Here is a 21,525-nt window from a genome sequence, read left to right on the forward strand (position 1 = left end):
ATGATGCAATGTTTGGAAAATATTTGAATTTTGGAGTAAAGCCACAGTTATCTTCTTTCAATTTTAGGCAACTCAGTTTGCTCTTCTTCTCAAACAAGCCATGTGGATGTTTCTTTGTCCGTAGCGTAGCCAATGCAGCGTGAGATATTTTGTGGCCGGTAGGATTGTTTGAGATGCCATTGCTAAAAATATCACCACCTCGGCGAATACCTACGTTTTACTAGCTCTCGACAAAAACGTTTGCATATTATAATTTGGAGAATGTGTTACCTTCCGGAAAATTTTCCCAGGGGAATCTGCGGTCTGATCGAAGAATAGCAAAAAATTCAGCTTGTGTTACAATGGGGTTAAAATTTATGAAAAATGAATGTGTCATGATGTCGGTTAAGTATTTTTACTTAGAATGTAAGAATCGTATTTTTCTTGTCACTCTGAAGCATAGGCTTTACAAGGTGAAATCTGGAAATATACGAATCTACGGTTAACCCTTCAGTCGTCGCGCGGTTTGCAACCGTCAGAACCACCACGCTGATGTTGTGCACGATAAGCGAGGTTTTTTCACCACTGTTGTACAAAATACAACAGCGCGACGACTGAAGTGTTAATAGCCGACCACCACCAACTCACAACCGCCATTTTTCAAAGTGACCCTAATACGATCAAGCACCAATTTCCAATTTGTTAATTGCGCATATTTCTAGATTACTGTGGGAATGATATGCTGGGTATTTTCAGGTCTGCTTTACAGCACTATAAGCAATACTCGAACTTAATCTGCTTCCAAACATGTCAGCCAAACCGAAAAAAATCTGAGAATAATTCCCACACAGGAATCTAGAAAGATGACGTTTCCGCAATAAAATGTAAATCAACCACAAAAGTGGCATAAATACGTAGGGGGAGATCCCCCAGTACCGGACACTTAAGCCACTACATTCATAATTCGAAAACTATTGATTTTATGGGCTCGTGTTACACATTTGTGATAAATATTATCATTTTTATAGTGTATAAAAATAAATTTGAAAATATAAATATGAATTTTGACATTGCGTTTTGATGATGTATTTTAGTACCAAATTGATCGATCTTGAAAGGTGGCACCCAATACCGGACACGATCTAGAAATGCCTCGAATTCTGTAAATTTGAACATCATTGAACGTGTACACTATAGGAATAGTTTATAATTACCAATTCAATGCATTTGCAACATTTACAAGAATAATTTGAGTTTTTCTTAGTTTGCAAGATGCCCATCAAAAACCTTTTTCATATATGATGAAAAATAGCACATTTTACGATGTTGTTCTGGATGTTAATTCTTCTTAATTTTATTGCATGTTTGATACCATGATCGACGGAACCCATGAAAAATGAAAGTATTTTGAGACACTGATACAATAATTACAAAGATATCATGTAACAAATCAAGCTGTCCGAAACTGAGGGACAGGAGGTGCTTAACCAAAATTGTAATTTGTCCATATTTACTTCAATTATGATACAAAATACATTCATACTATCAAATTAGGATAATGTGCGATCATGCTTGCGGGATCCAAAGTATTTTTTCATATTCAAAATAATTACTAAATAGGCTCAAAATTAAGAAGATACGTCAATTTTTTAAAGATTTTCAAACTTTTCTACTTTTTTAAAAAAGGCATGCATATTTCAAGGATGTGTTGTTCTACGCAAACATTAGTCTACACAATAGCTTTCTTTTCTACTAATACACCATCTTGATTGGACAATGATTTCTCAATGTTTCGATTTTGTCCGGTATTGGGTGCTGTCCGGCACTGGGGGATCTCCCCCTACCCCGAACAACAATGCATGCAGTTTGCGCCTTTGAGGGAGTGGTATTGATCATACACGTGTAACAGTCTTGATCCGATTGGCCAAGGTGCCGAATTCGCAAAATTTCCTTTCCCTCATGAGGCTGCTCCACACTGATTCGTGCATCGTTTGTTACCGTGAGTCCACCAAGGGTCAAAACCATTTGGTTTGACGATTTCAACCAAGCAATTTTGTGGAACCCTACATTTGCTACCGAACAGGTTAATGCAGCATCTTGACCAATCGATAGCGTAACATTTTGAAGAGGGGCATCAAATTCTGGTTCCAGGTCATCCAATAGTTGCTCTTGCGAATTTGGTTCTGTAGAGTATGGTAGGCCAATAGAATAATGTTTGTTAAAATTTTAAGGATAAGGAGAATAGATTCGATATTATGGGATCGTTTTTTTTTAGATTTTAATTGTGATGGACTGGATCAACAAATAGCGAATTACCTTAGTTATATGTTGCAGAATACAATAGTTATTCAAAAATACTTGATGAGTTTATTGGAAACAGATATTTGGAGGTTTATTGGTCAAAATTTATCAATGTTGTAAAAAAATGAGGTTGTTTTAAACAACATTTTATACGGTATATTTTTAAAATAACTTACTGGTATAATTTTCCACTTTGAGCCAGAAAACTCGTTGAACTTATTTATGGAGCAATTTTATTGATTTATATTATGTAGCATTTTATTTTATAATGAATTTTCATGCTTTATTGGTGCATTACATCGACTTGAAATATTTTTCGACTAGGCATAGGACAGCAATCTTTTTCTCATTAGTAGAAACAAATCGGGAAGAAATGAAAAGAAAATATGCCACAGCTGCTGCATCTAGCCAAAACCTGCATCAAAGTAGTTGCTATGCGACTATCTTATGCGTCTCAGCACTTGTCACACGACACGGGCATCATCGATAGACGCGTGCTGTAAAGCTAATTAGGGTACTGTTGTTTAGACTGCAGTCACACCAACTATGGAAAAGTAATTTTACTTCAGACATTTACTGCTGTTGAACGCATAACAATCTCAATTACATATGGAACATAGGAGAACAGCAGAAAATCCAAATTTGTTAGATTCATAAAATCTTTAGTTAAATGTGATAGAAAATGCTTATTTTTGTGCGAGAAATTGAAAATAACACCATTTAACCATTTACCATTTACTCTCGTATATGCAATGTCCGGTTATTGAAAACCAACAAGAATATACATGATGCCTCACCATCCCCTATGGAGAAACTCCAAGTCGCTCATAATTTTTCCCACCCAACAAGTGTTCCAAATTTTTCTGTTTCCTATTTCTTCGTTATCTTCCCCTATCCAGAACGCGTGTGCATCGTTACGAAGCGAAGATTTGTCAGAATGTAGTTTCATATTCCCCCCCATCCAAAAAGATCACTATTTCTGTAATATGTTTCGGTTCCCAACCGTGACAGCTTCCTTAGCCGTCGAAAACCAATGGGAAATCTGCATTTCTGTTTCACACAAATGCGTGTCAACAGAGCAAATAACTAGCGTCGCACCTTTTGCTCCACGCGATTCAAAACGTTAATCTTCTTGGCGCGATTGAGAAATAAATCAATTTTCACTCGAGATTGAATTCGATGGTTGTCATTTTACGCCACACGTTTTCTCTTTACCTTTAAACACTTTAGAGCTACCTTGGGTCACAACACTGGTTCAATAATTCTATATCTGCGAACTGATTTCTAGACACATTCATCTTAATTACTGTTAGTGATTCTTTACGGATTCTTGACCCGGCTGACAGGTCACCATAATGGTTGAGTTTATTTTTACCTCTATTTTCTTTCCTAGTTCAAGCTTTTCGCTGTAAGCCAATTGTAGAGGGATAAAACAAAAATCTACCGTTTCGCATTTGCCGGAAGATAAAGAAAAGGATTGAAAACACCCAAACCCGTATTGAGTTTCACTTTTAGCAATTAGAAGTTGTGAGCGAGCGAGATAAAATTTGACTAATTAATTGTCCTTCTTACATTGAACGGATCTTTCCGTGTGGCGTAGATATCGACGAAACTCATCAAAACATCAACACCCGATTCTGGAATTGCTTCATTATTCAGTATGTTTGGAAATAATATCGTGTTTCGTTTTGCTGCGATTCTGTTGTTTTTCCTATGCATTGAAACCTTGTATTAAATCGTCTAGCTGAGCTGATTGAGTATTCCAACCATACCGGGCAGAGACAAAACGTAAGTTTTGAAGTTAAATTTGATAGTGATTTATTTGAACAAATTAAGAATACTTTACCAACCAAAAGTGTGGAATAGTTGCAATACAGAGCATTACAGCACCTTTAAGTTAAGCATCACTCAAAATCTAGTAATATTAGTGAGATTCCCACTTTTTTATATCACGATAATCCGCGTACATTTTTTTAACGCGGTTTTTGGAGTGTTAAGGTGAAGACAAATCGAAGCCAAACCTAAAATTTTTAAGAGCACAAATCTGGAGAACCTGACATTCGTTTAAGCTGTAAACATGAACTATTGGTGGTGACTTATCGATCAAGTTTTGAGCTCAGTTTCAGTTCAGATACAAAATTTGCAGGAAAATAGCTAAAAGGTCATATTTAATTAAATGAATGTTCATATTCATATGTCATTTATGCAACCTTTAAATTATTATTCATTTGGCTCCAGCTTTGAGGTTTATTCTTTTATGTGATTTGAATTCCGAAGAGCACAAGAACTTATGGTTTTGAGAACTTTAGAAAATAGTACGGCTTATTTTCTACAGTTTTTAATTTCTTTTCCTAATCCTCCTGCAAATCAATATGCTGCCCGTATAATGGAACCCCAATTTTTAATTCGCATATGTATAAAGTTTCTCGTATTTTTTTTTTGTTCGGAGTATAAATCTCTGCGACCAATATTTGATCTATAGTAGTACATCTATCCCGTGCTTTTGTTTAGTACATGCCATTTGTCGCTATTGAGAAATAATAGAGTATTCGGTTTTCTTACAGTTGTAATTCTCAACTTGATCACAGGACAGGATTCTAATTAGAAGATTCCGGTCAGGACAAGGGTTCACTGGTATATCTTTACCACATAACCTTAAAAAGACAATCTTCCCGCGTTGTTGACATTGCTATTACTTTCACGCGATACGCAACCGCCTCCAGTCAAATTTTCATTCATTAAATGAGCGATCAGCTCATCCGAAGCGGATCGTAAAATGGACTATAGATGTTGATAGGCTTTATACGTACTAAAGTGGAAGCGTGATTGAAAATGGCTTACAGTGTGAGTGTAAAGATTTTTTTTGCGAACTGATTTGTAATTTAATATAACTTAATTTATGATAGCAAGTGTAGATTTGACAGCTGCTACGGATTGATATAACTTACTTTGTACGAGTATACAGAATAAGAGGTATTGCTGCTATGGAAAAGTCCCTTTATCTTGTTTTTGGGACTAATTAAAAAAAAAAGTTGAGAGTACAGTTCCGTTGCATGGATAAACATAAGATCAATTATGTTCGATATTGGGTACGCCCTCGTTGACATGTAGACTCTATGATTGATGTAAATGCGGAACCAAGAATATGCTTCGAACCTTATTACAGTGGGATTCCGTTTTTGGCATATTCTATTTTTCACATCCTCCAATTTTGGCAAAATTTTCAGCAGATTATTAAAAGTTGTAATGGGCCAAGCCGATGTGTGTTTAGAGTGACCATTCCAGATCATGTTTCCCGAGGGCTAAAAGCGCTTATCAGTGCAACTTCAATAATGTCAGGAAATTGTCTCAGGACTTTATTTGTGGACTAAATAGACTATGGTGGTACCCCTAGAAATTGAACCTGGATTGGCCTTTCTATAGCGGATTCTCTATGGTCGACCACAAGTACTTATCTCTGCCTGATAGTATGAGTATCAATATCAGGAGTTATCAAAGGAGTTCATTTACGATCTACAAGAGGTATCAGATATGATGCACGAGCTCCCCAAGGGTTCATGGTTAATTACTTTATTCTTGATCTATAAGAAGCTATCATAGAAGTAGACCCTAGACTCTAGGGCCTGAAAAATTCCATTCTGAAAAAAAAAACATAAGGATCATATTACAGGAAAATATTTTCGAAATATGTTGACTCACCACAAATTAGCTGAAGTGTTTGTTTTCGGAATATTAAAAATATTTCTACAGTCTCATGATCAACACTGGTGAAAATGCTAAGTACCAGAAATCAAGAGACGGCCATTTCCAATTACCTTTAAACCTACATTTAAAAAATCCATTAGGAGAGCTGACTTATAAAAAAATAGCCAATCATCAAGCTGTCGGACATGTTCCCACACTTTACAGATGATTACTATGTTATTGAAACTGTCATGTAAGTTCAAGAGTTGGTTGAAGATTTTTTTTTAGAAATTCCTTCAAACAATTTCTCTAGGACTTTTAAATGAACACTTTCAGAAATTCTTCTGTTGACTATGAACCAATGCACGAGTTCACTACCCCGAAAGCCATTACCCCGGGTAATGACCCCGAACGCCACTACCCCGAATGAGCCATTACCCCGAATAGTATAAGATTCAGTGCAGTATCTGGTTTTTCGGGCAAAATGCGTCTCTAATAAAAACTGGTAATCAATGGCGCGTAAAATTCGTCGGCAAAATATTCATCATATGTTATCCCTTCTTTTATATGATAGCTATTTTTCGAAACATCTTGTTGGAAACTATCTTCTGCATTCTTCCTGAGTCAGTACCTGTTTATCAGCTCAGTGGGTACTTTCGCAGTTCAGGGGTTCATCAACAAATTTCACAACGCCAAAAATAGCCATTTTCGACAACTAACCTCCCCTTCGTACCATTTTTTGTATGAAAATTCTACACATTTTGTATGGGCTGTAACATTTTGAGGACAACCACCTACAACATGTTTTGCCCCCTTCAGCGTTACGAAATTTAGGAATGGGCTTTTAATAAAATAAGCCTTTTGTTGACTGTGAGTTTTCCTTGTCAATTTACCATTCTTGTACATGTGCCTCTATGCCCAGGGACGTCAAGGAAATGTTCAATGCATAAGATCCGCCACCGGAGGAATTCAAACTCATAACCCTCAATATGGTCTTGCTGAACAGCTGCGTGATCACCGGTATTTGGACTTCTTTGTGGTGTTCACAATTCAGTTTAGTTTTTAAGCAAATATTTTCCATTCTTATGAATATAGGTTGTGCCATAGTATTACGTTGTTACAGTGATCATTCAGGTCATAGCTGCAAATATTTCACCAGAAATTTGCCTTTCTTTCTTAAATAGGCTGTTCTTTTAAGTTGTCATTGGATATGCTGGTCACTAATATTTCCATATAGAACAGCTTTTTTAAAAGGAATATATCCTGAAGGCATTCACTATAGTGAATCCTGCTCTAATTCTAATAAAAATTTACTCTTTCTTTTATCTTCCTTGATTAAAACAAACAGGTCTCTTATGAATTTGCTCATTACTTTTCTACCATCATCATTTCTTCAATGTCTTGAATAAAAAACAATTCTGTCGTGGTTATGTCACCGAAATTCAAATTAATGATACCACAAACCAACGAAAGTTTTTACTGTAGCGGCAATCAGAGGCCGCCGTTTTTCTAACATGTACAAGTGTACAAGTGCTATAACGGAACGGTTGTCTATCAGGTTGGTCTTTAAGCGGGTTCCATAGAACAACACTTGCAGTGACAATCTCAAGGTGACCTTCCATTACCATCGTTTACGAAACAAAATCTCTAAGAAGATCTTAAAGCTAGTAGCCCGACACCTACAAAAATGAGTAAAGGAAGTGGGTACCGACGTCCAATAAGAGATCTCTTTACTACATCCTAGTTTTGTGCATATCATAGCTATCCTTTTCATAATAAAATCATTCTTCTTTTCGAAATAGGCTGTTCTTTAGAGCATTGCAATGTGGCTGTGTGAATCTCACCAAAATTAGAGGACAAATCCAAACAATACTTAGTATGTAAAACTTATTTGCTGAAAAACTAGCTGCTTTTTTATCTTCTAATATTTGAAAAACACATTGTTGAGCCAAAATTGTTTAATACTCATAAGGAATCGTACAATTATCTCCCCACTCTCTAACTAGAGTAAGTCTCAAAGTGTTATGCATTCGGGGTAATGGCGTTCGGGGTAGTGACCCAGTCGGGGTAGTGGATTTCGGGGTAATGACCCATTCGGGGTAATGGCGTTCGGGGTAGTGTCATAGAGTCTTGGACTGATTAACATATTATTTTATTCTTTATTTGCAGGACATAAAACTACTAATCCATTCAAATATTTCTTTACGAAATTTCAGCGATTCTTGTATGTCTTTTGATATTATTTATAGAAAAAAAAATCATCCGAAAATCTCATCAAAAAGAGTTGCAATTTTGCAAAATACATTTTACTCACATGTAGGGGAAGACGGAGTAAAACCGCCCGCCTAAGCAATTTAATTCATATGTCAAAATCAAGAATCAATAAATCCTTTTTCGACGCAACATGTAGTTTTTTGAAGCATGGTTAAAAAATATCACAAGTGTTGTTTTTGCACAAATTTATTTATCGCTTGAAAAAGTGATGTCTTATCAAGATTATTTTTAGCGACGGGGTAAAACCGCCCACGCACGGGGTAAAAGCTACCACCAAGATTTTCGTACATATGTTTGCGAAAAAAAAAATATATATATACCAGTTTCCTGTGATTCTAAAAAGTATAATGTTTTATGAATTCTACAAGGATTAACGTGAATATTAAACAATTTTTAGAGTTAATTAATTCAAAACACATCATCATCACTTTGAGACACCCATATTTTGGAAAAATATGCGGATTTGGCTTGCATTTTTAACAAAATTGAATTCATTTTACTTAAATAGTAATGTAGAAAGTAGTAACAACTTTTTAAATGGTTTAGACCTGTTTTTGGTATAAATAAGGGGTAGCGGTCTTACCCCATTGACAGTGGTCGGTTTTACCCCGCTTACACAATTTTCACAACTAGGGTCTTATTTCAAAGCTAAATATTTACAATTCATATTACACTTCACTGAGGCATATTTCACATTTCTGTTAAAGCATGGACGGGTAATTTGCTATGTTTTTACAAAAATATCCCTTCCGAAATTCCGAAATCCTTGAGTAAGCGTATCAGTAAGATCAAATTCAATATAGACGAGCAGGAACTTTGTTTTTGTTATTTGTTATTAAAAAATTAATGAAAATATTACCCCAAATGGTTCGGAATGTCAAAAATCTTGTGTTTATGGAAAGTGCTTGGTGAACTTTTGAGAAAACTGTTATTTTCATGCCAAACTGAAGATGGTCCATCTTACCCCGGCATGCGCTCTTACCCCGTCTTCCCCTATACAATTTCAATTATAATATACCTTACCTTTTTTCGTAATTTCAACCATAATTTGGCCATACGGGAAATTTCGATAACTTTCACAATTTAAATCTGTTTGAATGTTTAAACATCAAGATATATCTCAAATCTTACTACTAAAACACACAAAACCTTTCAAAATGTAAAAACATTCAAGTAATCCCGTATGGCGAAATAGGGAACCCCTATGTCCATAACTGGCACACCTACTATCTGTGATCAAACTCTCCCAATGATCCACATCTATGTGACGGAAAACGTTTGGAATTGCTATAGTAATGTATACTTTTACAAATATACAGCGTCGTCAAGATTTTCAATCACATTTTGTTTTAAAAACTGATAAGTAGATGAAAAACCGAATTTAGTACTATACCATTTAATTCCACTAGATTTTGTTTCCATTGACAGATACCTTCGACCTAAACTGTACCCAACTAGAGGCTTGTAACAAATATATATATATATATATATATATATATATATATATATATATATATATATATATATATATATATATATATATATATATATATATATATATTATGATATAATTCTGTTATGCTCTGTTATCCACAGAACATATTAAAACAAAAATGTATCATACTGTGTTGTATTTCCCTTCAAAAAATATTTTTAACAACTTTATAACAAAATTAAATAGATACTTTGCATTTCAATTATATATAATACTATCGTATATCGAACAGTATTATAATTATTTACTTTGTATCAAACTTTATAACTTGGTTTAATATGTTTTTGATATAATTAAAACACATTTTGTTATGTTTTTGTTACTATTCATACACTTTTTGTTATAATTTTAGTTATTTTAACAACATCCTGCATCAAGCCTATAACAACCTATGTTCGAAAAAACCTTATAACATAATAACATGTGCTGATATAATTTTGTTATGTACCCTTAGTCGGGAGGCCGTCTTCAGTGTCGTGTACTAGGCTCGTAACTGATCCTAAGTTGATTCATAACTGTGAGGTGACTATATAAAATATATAAATAACATTCACAGCATAGTTTTGCCATACTATAATCTGTTTCTGTGTCACCATTTCATCAAATAAGAATAACGTAGTAACATTCTAGTGACCAAATATTGCAAAATAAAATCAGAAAAAAATGAGTTCAAATTTAATAATTTCCAGGAATAATGCATGATTTCTAGACTGGAATAAGTTCAAGATCCGTATGTTCGAACGGAAACATAAGTATTTGTCCATCTTCCATTGTTGGAAATGATGAGCAGAGGCTGGCAATAGAGCATTGTATGATTTTATTGAATCTAAACAGCCAACTTTTTTAATTTTGAAGCAGGGGAAGGGGTGGTAAAATGAACACCTTAAGGGTACCATCTTGTTTCTGATAGAAAAAAACGATGCAAATTTTCATTTTACCTGCGCTATGTGGGTAAAATGAACAGCTGTTGGCGGTAAAAAGAACATCATGCATAAAACGAGAGCTAAACAAATATTTTCGAAAATTTTCATTTAAGGATTGTAATCCATTCAAAAAGACATCTAAAGGTATCAGATTTGACATCATATCATAACGATGTTCACCTCACTGAAAAACCTCAAGACCTCCGAGCTAAAAGTTACGTCGGTTCTAATTTTTAAACGTGGATTTCTAAAATCATAGTTTTCGTTGATATTTTCACTTCAATTGACCTCCGTATCCACCCGAACACTCCGATTTATGTATCTAAATTCAATCAAAGACGAACTTGAATAACCTTCTTCTTGGCATTACGTCCCCACTAGGACAGAGCCTGTTTGCTAAGTGTTCTATGAGCACTTTCACAGTTATTAACTGAGAGCTTTCTTTGCCTAAATTGCCATTTTTCTGCTCTCTGTTTTGATATTTTAATCGTTACAATGACCAAAACGACAACAAACCGAGTTATCAAAATTTACGACTTCACAACATAATAATTAATTTTTAATATGATCTCAAGCTTTGCTCGGGTAGGCTCGAATAACGGCAGAACAAGTGTTTTCATTGGTAGGAAATATGTCTCTGAAGCCGGCCTCTGAAGCAATTCAAAAAACAATTCATGTATGCACAACTATACTCTATGTTCAGGAAAGTGAATTTCAATTACAAAAGATACTGAAAAAACCGAGAATCGAACTCAGACATCTTCAGCATGGCTTTTCTTTGTAGCCTTGGTCATTACCACTAGGCTAAGGAAGGCCATTTTTATTTTTTTATTTTTTTATTAGTATCATTCCAAACATTACATTCATTATTTCTTATATCTAGCTGTTCTGTGTTATTACACAACACTATCATCCTAATTTGGTAAAACAAATCTAAGATTTTATTAACATTTGTTAACAACATATTACATTTCATTTGCCGTAGCAGTTCAGAATTTTTACAGGTGAGTTGATTTCACCTGCTTATAAGAGAAAAAAAACGTTTTGAATATACTTAACCTAACTTAACCTAAACATATAACGCATTAATCGTGGCAATAGAAGATTGCAACGATTATTGCCTGAAATTATTGATTATTTTATTTGACATTTGTTCCAATGTTTCAACATTGGATATTCTATGTAACTCATTGGAACTATACCAAGGAGGAAGCTTCAGAATCATTTTCAAAATTTTATTTTGAATTCTCTGCAGAGCTTTCTACCTGGTATTACAACAGCTAGTCCATATTGGTACAGCATACAACATGGCTGGCCTGAAAATTTGTTTGAATATCAAAAGCTTGTTCTTAAGACAAAGATTTGATTTTCTATTAATAAGGGGATAGAGACATTTTACATATTTATTACATTTGGCATGAATGCCCCAATGTGATTTTTGAAAGTTAAATTCTTATCTAGCATGAGCCCTAGATACTTAACTTCATCTGACCAATTTATTGGAACCCTTCTCATCGTGACAACATGTCTACTTGAAGGTTTCAAATAAAGAGCTTTTGGTTTATGTGGGAATATTATTAGTTGAGTTTTGGAAGCATTAGGAGAAATCTTCCATTTTTGCAAGTATGAAGAAATAATATCCAAACTTTTTTGCAATCGACTACAGATGACACGCAGGCTTCGTCCTTTGGCGGAGAGGCTTGTGTCATCCGCAAACAAAGATTTTTGACATCCCTGAGGTAACTCAGGTAAGTCAGATGTGAAAATATTGTATAATATTGGTCCCAAAATGCTGCCTTGGGGAACACCAGCTCTTACAGGATGTCTTTCAGATCTGGAGTTCTGATAATTAACCTGAAGTGTACGATTTGACAGATAACTTTGAATTATTCTAATAATGTATGTTGGAAAATTAAAGTTTTTTAATTTTACGATCAAACCTTCATGCCAAACACTGTCGAATGCTTTTTCTATGTCTAGAAGAGCAAGACCAGTAGAGTAGCCTTCAGATTTATTGGAACGGATCAAATTTGTTACACGTAAAAGTTGATGAGTGGTCGAATGTCCATGGCGGAATCCGAACTGTTCATTGGCAAAAATCGAATTTTCGTTGATGTGGGCCATCATTCTGTTCAAAATAACCTTTTCAAAAAGTTTACTGATGGAGGAAAGCAAACTGATAGGACGATAGCTAGAAGCTTCTGCAGGATTTTTGTCTGGGTTTAAAATTGGAACAACCTTAGCATTTTTCCATTTGTCAGGAAAATATGCTAGTTGAAAACATTTGTTGAATATATCAACTAAAAATGATAAGCTACTTTCTGGAAGTTTCTTGAGGATGTGGAAAATTCCATCATCGCCAGGAGCTTTCATATTTTTGAATTTTTTAATAACAGTTCTCACTTCTTCCAAATCAGTCTCCCAGGCATTTTCGAAAACGTTCTCTTGATTGAGAATATTTTCGAAGTCCTGAGTAACTTGATTTTCAATTGGACTAGTAAGTCCTAAATTAAAATTGTGCGCACTTTCAAACAGCATAGCAAGTTTTTGAGCTTTTTCGCAATTAGTTAGTAATAATTTGTTTTCCTTTTTCAATGCCGGTATTGGCTTCTGAGGTTTTTTCAAGATTTTAGATAATTTCCAAAAGGGCTTAGAGCCAGGGTCCAATTGAGAAATTTTATTTTCAAAATTTTTGTTTCTTAAATCTGCAAAACGTTTCTTGATTTCTTTCTGCAAATCCTGCCATATAATTTTCATAGCAGGATCACGAGTGCGTTGAAATTGCCTTCTCCTCACGTTTTCAAGACGGATTAAGAGTTTAAGATCATCGTTTATAATCACGGATTCAAATTTTACTTCACATTTTGGAATTGCAATGCTCCTAGCTTCAACAATAGAATTTGTTAAAGTTTCAAGAGCATTGTCAATATCAAGTTTAGTTTCTAAAGAAATGTTAACATCGAGATTAGAGTCAACATACGTTTCATATATATTCCAGTCGGCTCGTAAATAATTAAGAGTGGAGCTGATAGGATTAAGAATCGCTTCATGGGATATTTGAAATGTAACAGGCACATGATCAGAATCAAAATCAGCATGAGTAACTAATTGGCTACAAAGATGGCTAGAGTCGGTTAAGACCAAGTCAATCGTAGATGGATTTCTAGAAGAGGAAAAACATGTAGGGCTATCAGGCTATTGAATTGAGAAATAACCTGAAGAGCACTCATCAAATAAAATTCTGCCGTTAGAATTACTTTGAGAATTATTCCATGACCGATGTTTGGCATTAAAGCCACCAATGACAAAAAATTTCGACTTATTGCGAGTCAATTTTCGCAAGTCAGTTTGAAGCAAATTAACTTGCTGTCCAGAGCATTGAAAAAGCAAATAGGCAGCTATGAAAGTATATTTACCAAGCTGTGTTTCAACAGAAACACCTAAAGTTTCAAAAACTTTAGTTTCAAATGACGAAAACAGTTGATGTTTTATACGCCTATGAATGATGATTGCAACTCCCCCACATGCCCCATCAAGTCGATCATTACGATAAACAAAATAGTTAGGATCTTTTTTTAGTTTGGATCCAGGTTTTAAATAAGTTTCGGTAATAACAGCACGTTATTAGCTGTAAGAAAATTAAACAGCTCGTCCTCTTTACCATTCAGAGAACGAGCATTCCAATTTAAAATATTTAAATTATTATTTGGATCCATTAGAAAAACGTAATCCAATAACAATTTGATATGTAAATTGTACACCTACTTGGACTGCTTCAGTCATAGTGGTGGCTTTGAACATTGCATCAATCATTAGATTCAATTGTTCAGTTAGAAAATTAAAATCAGAGGCAGACATGTCATGTGATTTCCCATTAGAATTTCCGGTAGACGAAGAAGCGGAATTACCTGTGGCGGTAGGGTTTTTTCCATTTGATTTGAAACAAGTAGAATGGGTACCCATGGATCGAACAGGGGAGGAGTTCAAATTTCCTGCTACGATATCGGCAAAGGATTTACCGTGGGTAGATACATTCGAAATTGAAAGATTCGAACGGCTACCCGACGGATCAAAATTTGTTTGTGAATGAGCATGATTATGATCTTCCTGGTGAGTATGATTCCTAATCAAGCGATCGTTAACTGAAAAATGAGCATTGTTCGATACTCTACCAGGCAAATTCCGGAAACGACCGTTATCGTAACGGATATTATCCTTCATCTGCCTGGCACGAGCCTCAATGACTCTCTTGCGTGAAGGGCATTCCCAAAAGTTAGCTTTATGAGGGCCCTTGCAATTGGCACATACAAACTTTCTGGTATCTTCTTTCACTGGACAGACGTCCTTAGCGTGAGAAGAACCTCCGCAAATCATGCATTTAGCATCCATGCGACAATTTTTGTACCATGACCCCACTTTTGGCACCGACGGCACTGAGTGGGGTTCTGGTAATTTCCTCCAGGTTACTGGAAATGTTCCCATGTCACACGAACATCTAACATAAGTTTTGCTTTTTCTAAAGCTTTAATATTATTTAGTACTTTTTTGTTAAAGTGAACTAAATAAAATTCTTGAGAAAGCCCTTTCCGAACAATGCCAGATTGGGTTCTCTTTTTCATAATGATTACTTGGACTGGGGAAAATCCAAGTAAATCATTTATTCCATTTTTGATCTCTTCAGGTGACTTATAGTCACTTGAGAGACCTTTCAAGACGACTTTGAACAAACGTTCAGTTTTGTCGTCATAAGTAAAAAATTTGTGCTTCTTCTCTTCAAGATGTCTGAGAAGAAGTTCACGATCTTTAAGAGTTTCCGGCAAAACGTGACAGTCTCCTTTCTTTGCGATTTGGAAGGAAACCTTGATTCCCCTAATGGAGTTCAAGATCTCCTGCCTAAATCCACCAAATTCGGAACAACTGACCACGATAGGCGGTACTCTTTGCTTCCTCACTTGAATCAAAGAGCCTGGGCTAGAGGCTGCTTCGATTTGGTGTTTGGAAAATTTGTCTAGAACATCGAACTGATTGCTCATTTCGATACAATTATTCATTTCACCCTTGGAAGAAACTTCGCATTCCTGGGAAGCGTCCTTTCTTCCATTCTTGCCACGTGTAGTGACAGTTTTAAAACCCACTTTTTTGGAAGGAAGTAGTGAATTCAGAGATTCACCCTTCCTTTTGTTAGTTGTTGATACCATGTTTAGTAAATAAACGAGAAAGACGTGACCTTCGAGAGGTTTTTTTTCCCAAGACGGTGTCCAAGAAGGATTACCACCGCTAGCTTTCGCCAACGGGTCCAACGAAAAATCGAAGGCACGGGTCCAAACAAGGATCGTAAAGGGATCAATAGTAGAAAAAATAGTACTGAAAAGTACTGTTTTAGTAGCACTGAAAAGTACCGTTTTTAATTTTAGCACTGAAAAGTACTGTTGATGTAGCACTGAAAAGTACTGTTTTATTGCTTTAGGTAGTTTTTAAGAAAACTTCCAAGAGCAGAGAGAATTCGTGTATGCACAGCACGAAGGTACGATGCGCACTGTAAGGAAGGCCATATCACATTACATCACATGAGCATAATAAATTTCTAGTGATTTCATGACGAATCCTATTTTTGGGATTATGCATTAGTAATTTGTATCGAGTCATAATTTAGAGTCTTCCTCTTTTTTTCGCATTGATGAAAATCCTTTTAATTTCTTCCGTGTCAAAAGTTCATTAAATACAACTGATGGCACGCAACCCAAAACCCAGTACCAGTACTATTTGAATGTGTTTTTCATAATTCATGGGCAGGAAACTGCTATCATTCGTGTACCTAACAAATCCGTGTACAATATTGTGCATTCATTTTTTGTTCGTGCCGTCTGATGGAACTGGACACCGTGAAACACGTTCCACCGTCAACGAGATTTTTTTAGCCCTTTCCTCCGTGTCATCCTGAAGGTAGTGGAACTCATTGAAATAAGCCATTTCCCCCAAAGTAGCAACCAATCAATTTAGTGGCGTCGAGGTATCAAACAGGATTGAACGAGAATGCCACACCATCCGAAGGATTTTTTTTCCCAGTGAAACAATCAGAACATGTGCGTTAAATTTACTCTCGTGGCCGGGAAACTGCACAAATCTCGTGGATTTTTACGACTTGCAAACATATTGCAGCTACATGAGAACTGGCGTATATCTACGAGTGCACACGAGTGATTGAGCAGTCATCAGGGTTCCCTGAGCAAAGTTGAACAACAAAAAGATAACGCGTTAAGTTATTCGACAACAAGCATTTGTTTGAGTTCAAAACAGGTTGATAATATGTTTATTATACACACAATTTAGCCGGTTGATAACTTATTATGGTATCAATTAATTATAAAAATAAAATGATGACCACTCAACTATCCCTGTGATCAATCCTAATCTTTTTCCTCACACAAACACGTCGGAACCCATAACGAATGAAATAGATAAAGAATCAGGTAAATCCATTAACTCGTTCTTAAGTAATTTCGTGACATACAAACACCATTCCATTTTTATATATAAATAGATAGATAGATAGATAAAAGTCTTTCACAAATAACAAATAATAACAAGATAAATTCAAAATAATGAAGCTTCAAAGATAAAAAATATTTAAATTTATATGTAGTGTAAACTAAGGCATATACTGCCGTGAATCGCAAGCCAGTCCCATCTGCATTTTCGTCAAAATTGAGTTGAGTTCAGTTTTCAACATCTCTTCCAACGCTTTTTCAGCTACACTAATGAAACAATATAATTTGTTCGGAAAAATTAGGAAAAAACAGCAAGTCAAATTGTCCCATAATGAATAATAATCGCATATCAGTCCCACTACAGACTTTCGCATCGTAGAACACAAAAAATGTAACTAGTTTTGATCATCTTTATATTTTTCTCGGAAAGATATCGTAATGAAAAGCAAGTTGTGAAAGTTTCATTAAGATTGGAACATCTTCCAATCTGGAATTTTTTGAATATTTGTATGGAAAACGAGTTTGAAAACTTCACAGTCCATTATCTCAATGCCTACTTTTTACAGATGGGACTGACTTGCGATTCACGGCAGTACAGGTAGTACAAATAAATCAACTTTATCTATCGTTACGGCATCACGTTAAATTGTCGACTGAAGATTGTTGAATGTTTAGTTAGTAATGTTTAGTTAGTAATAATTTGTTTTCCTTTTTCAATGCCGGTATTGGCTTCTGAGGTTTTTTCAAGATTTTAGATAATTTCCAAAAGGGCTTAGAGCCAGGGTCCAATTGAGAAATTTTATTTTCAAAATTTTTGTTTCTTAAATCTGCAAAACGTTTCTTGATTTCTTTCTGCAAATCCTGCCATATAATTTTCATAGCAGGATCACGAGTGCGTTGAAATTGCCTTCTCCTCACGTTTTCAAGACGGATTAAGAGTTTAAGATCATCGTTTATAATCACGGATTCAAATTTTACTTCACATTTTGGAATTGCAATGCTCCTAGCTTCAACAATAGAATTTGTTAAAGTTTCAAGAGCATTGTCAATATCAAGTTTAGTTTCTAAAGAAATGTTAACATCGAGATTAGAGTCAACATACGTTTCATATATATTCCAGTCGGCTCGTAAATAATTAAGAGTGGAGCTGATAGGATTAAGAATCGCTTCATGGGATATTTGAAATGTAACAGGCACATGATCAGAATCAAAATCAGCATGAGTAACTAATTGGCTACAAAGATGGCTAGAGTCGGTTAAGACCAAGTCAATCGTAGATGGATTTCTAGAAGAGGAAAAACATGTAGGGCTATCAGGCTATTGAATTGAGAAATAACCTGAAGAGCACTCATCAAATAAAATTCTGCCGTTAGAATTACTTTGAGAATTATTCCATGACCGATGTTTGGCATTAAAGCCACCAATGACAAAAAATTTCGACTTATTGCGAGTCAATTTTCGCAAGTCAGTTTGAAGCAAATTAACTTGCTGTCCAGAGCATTGAAAAAGCAAATAGGCAGCTATGAAAGTATATTTACCAAGCTGTGTTTCAACAGAAACACCTAAAGTTTCAAAAACTTTAGTTTCAAATGACGAAAACAGTTGATGTTTTATACGCCTATGAATGATGATTGCAACTCCCCCACATGCCCCATCAAGTCGATCATTACGATAAACAAAATAGTTAGGATCTTTTTTTAGTTTGGATCCAGGTTTTAAATAAGTTTCGGTAATAACAGCACGTTATTAGCTGTAAGAAAATTAAACAGCTCGTCCTCTTTACCATTCAGAGAACGAGCATTCCAATTTAAAATATTTAAATTATTATTTGGATCCATTAGAAAAACGTAATCCAATAACAATTTGATATGTAAATTGTACACCTACTTGGACTGCTTCAGTCATAGTGGTGGCTTTGAACATTGCATCAATCATTAGATTCAATTGTTCAGTTAGAAAATTAAAATCAGAGGCAGACATGTCATGTGATTTCCCATTAGAATTTCCGGTAGACGAAGAAGCGGAATTACCTGTGGCGGTAGGGTTTTTTCCATTTGATTTGAAACAAGTAGAATGGGTACCCATGGATCGAACAGGGGAGGAGTTCAAATTTCCTGCTACGATATCGGCAAAGGATTTACCGTGGGTAGATACATTCGAAATTGAAAGATTCGAACGGCTACCCGACGGATCAAAATTTGTTTGTGAATGAGCATGATTATGATCTTCCTGGTGAGTATGATTCCTAATCAAGCGATCGTTAACTGAAAAATGAGCATTGTTCGATACTCTACCAGGCAAATTCCGGAAACGACCGTTATCGTAACGGATATTATCCTTCATCTGCCTGGCACGAGCCTCAATGACTCTCTTGCGTGAAGGGCATTCCCAAAAGTTAGCTTTATGAGGGCCCTTGCAATTGGCACATACAAACTTTCTGGTATCTTCTTTCACTGGACAGACGTCCTTAGCGTGAGAAGAACCTCCGCAAATCATGCATTTAGCATCCATGCGACAATTTTTGTACCATGACCCCACTTTTGGCACCGACGGCACTGAGTGGGGTTCTGGTAATTTCCTCCAGGTTACTGGAAATGTTCCCATGTCACACGAACATCTAACATAAGTTTTGCTTTTTCTAAAGCTTTAATATTATTTAGTACTTTTTTGTTAAAGTGAACTAAATAAAATTCTTGAGAAAGCCCTTTCCGAACAATGCCAGATTGGGTTCTCTTTTTCATAATGATTACTTGGACTGGGGAAAATCCAAGTAAATCATTTATTCCATTTTTGATCTCTTCAGGTGACTTATAGTCACTTGAGAGACCTTTCAAGACGACTTTGAACAAACGTTCAGTTTTGTCGTCATAAGTAAAAAATTTGTGCTTCTTCTCTTCAAGATGTCTGAGAAGAAGTTCACGATCTTTAAGAGTTTCCGGCAAAACGTGACAGTCTCCTTTCTTTGCGATTTGGAAGGAAACCTTGATTCCCCTAATGGAGTTCAAGATCTCCTGCCTAAATCCACCAAATTCGGAACAACTGACCACGATAGGCGGTACTCTTTGCTTCCTCACTTGAATCAAAGAGCCTGGGCTAGAGGCTGCTTCGATTTGGTGTTTGGAAAATTTGTCTAGAACATCGAACTGATTGCTCATTTCGATACAATTATTCATTTCACCCTTGGAAGAAACTTCGCATTCCTGGGAAGCGTCCTTTCTTCCATTCTTGCCACGTGTAGTGACAGTTTTAAAACCCACTTTTTTGGAAGGAAGTAGTGAATTCAGAGATTCACCCTTCCTTTTGTTAGTTGTTGATACCATGTTTAGTAAATAAACGAGAAAGACGTGACCTTCGAGAGGTTTTTTTTCCCAAGACGGTGTCCAAGAAGGATTACCACCGCTAGCTTTCGCCAACGGGTCCAACGAAAAATCGAAGGCACGGGTCCAAACAAGGATCGTAAAGGGATCAATAGTAGAAAAAATAGTACTGAAAAGTACTGTTTTAGTAGCACTGAAAAGTACCGTTTTTAATTTTAGCACTGAAAAGTACTGTTGATGTAGCACTGAAAAGTACTGTTTTATTGCTTTAGGTAGTTTTTAAGAAAACTTCCAAGAGCAGAGAGAATTCGTGTATGCACAGCACGAAGGTACGATGCGCACTGTAAGGAAGGCCATATCACATTACATCACATGAGCATAATAAATTTCTAGTGATTTCATGACGAATCCTATTTTTGGGATTATGCATTAGTAATTTGTATCGAGTCATAATTTAGAGTCTTCCTCTTTTTTTCGCATTGATGAAAATCCTTTTAATTTCTTCCGTGTCAAAAGTTCATTAAATACAACTGATGGCACGCAACCCAAAACCCAGTACCAGTACTATTTGAATGTGTTTTTCATAATTCATGGGCAGGAAACTGCTATCATTCGTGTACCTAACAAATCCGTGTACAATATTGTGCATTCATTTTTTGTTCGTGCCGTCTGATGGAACTGGACACCGTGAAACACGTTCCACCGTCAACGAGATTTTTTTAGCCCTTTCCTCCGTGTCATCCTGAAGGTAGTGGAACTCATTGAAATAAGCCATTTCCCCCAAAGTAGCAACCAATCAATTTAGTGGCGTCGAGGTATCAAACAGGATTGAACGAGAATGCCACACCATCCGAAGGATTTTTTTTCCCAGTGAAACAATCAGAACATGTGCGTTAAATTTACTCTCGTGGCCGGGAAACTGCACAAATCTCGTGGATTTTTACGACTTGCAAACATATTGCAGCTACATGAGAACTGGCGTATATCTACGAGTGCACACGAGTGATTGAGCAGTCATCAGGGTTCCCTGAGCAAAGTTGAACAACAAAAAGATAACGCGTTAA

The 21,525-nt window shown here is 35.7% G+C and overlaps 1 protein-coding gene across 6 annotated transcripts in view; it reads right to left on the reverse strand.

The window, feature by feature from the left end:
* The window catches only part of LOC5575043 (basement membrane-specific heparan sulfate proteoglycan core protein), a 422,529-nt gene that overhangs the window by 146,433 nt on the left and 254,571 nt on the right, over positions 1–21,525 (reverse strand). For 3 of the 6 annotated variants that reach the window (XM_021849439.1, XM_021849440.1, XM_021849438.1), the window contains exon 9: positions 1,824–2,162. The exons of the other annotated variants lie outside the window; for them this stretch is intronic. In XM_021849439.1, the coding sequence (XP_021705131.1) occupies positions 1,824–2,162 (339 nt within the window). The remainder of the gene's footprint in view (positions 1–1,823; positions 2,163–21,525) is intronic. 6 annotated transcript variants of the gene reach the window in all.

The sequence above is a fragment of the Aedes aegypti genome, chromosome 3 (assembly GCF_002204515.2).
Source record: "Aedes aegypti strain LVP_AGWG chromosome 3, AaegL5.0 Primary Assembly, whole genome shotgun sequence".
NCBI classification, from domain to species: Eukaryota; Metazoa; Arthropoda; class Insecta; order Diptera; family Culicidae; genus Aedes; species Aedes aegypti.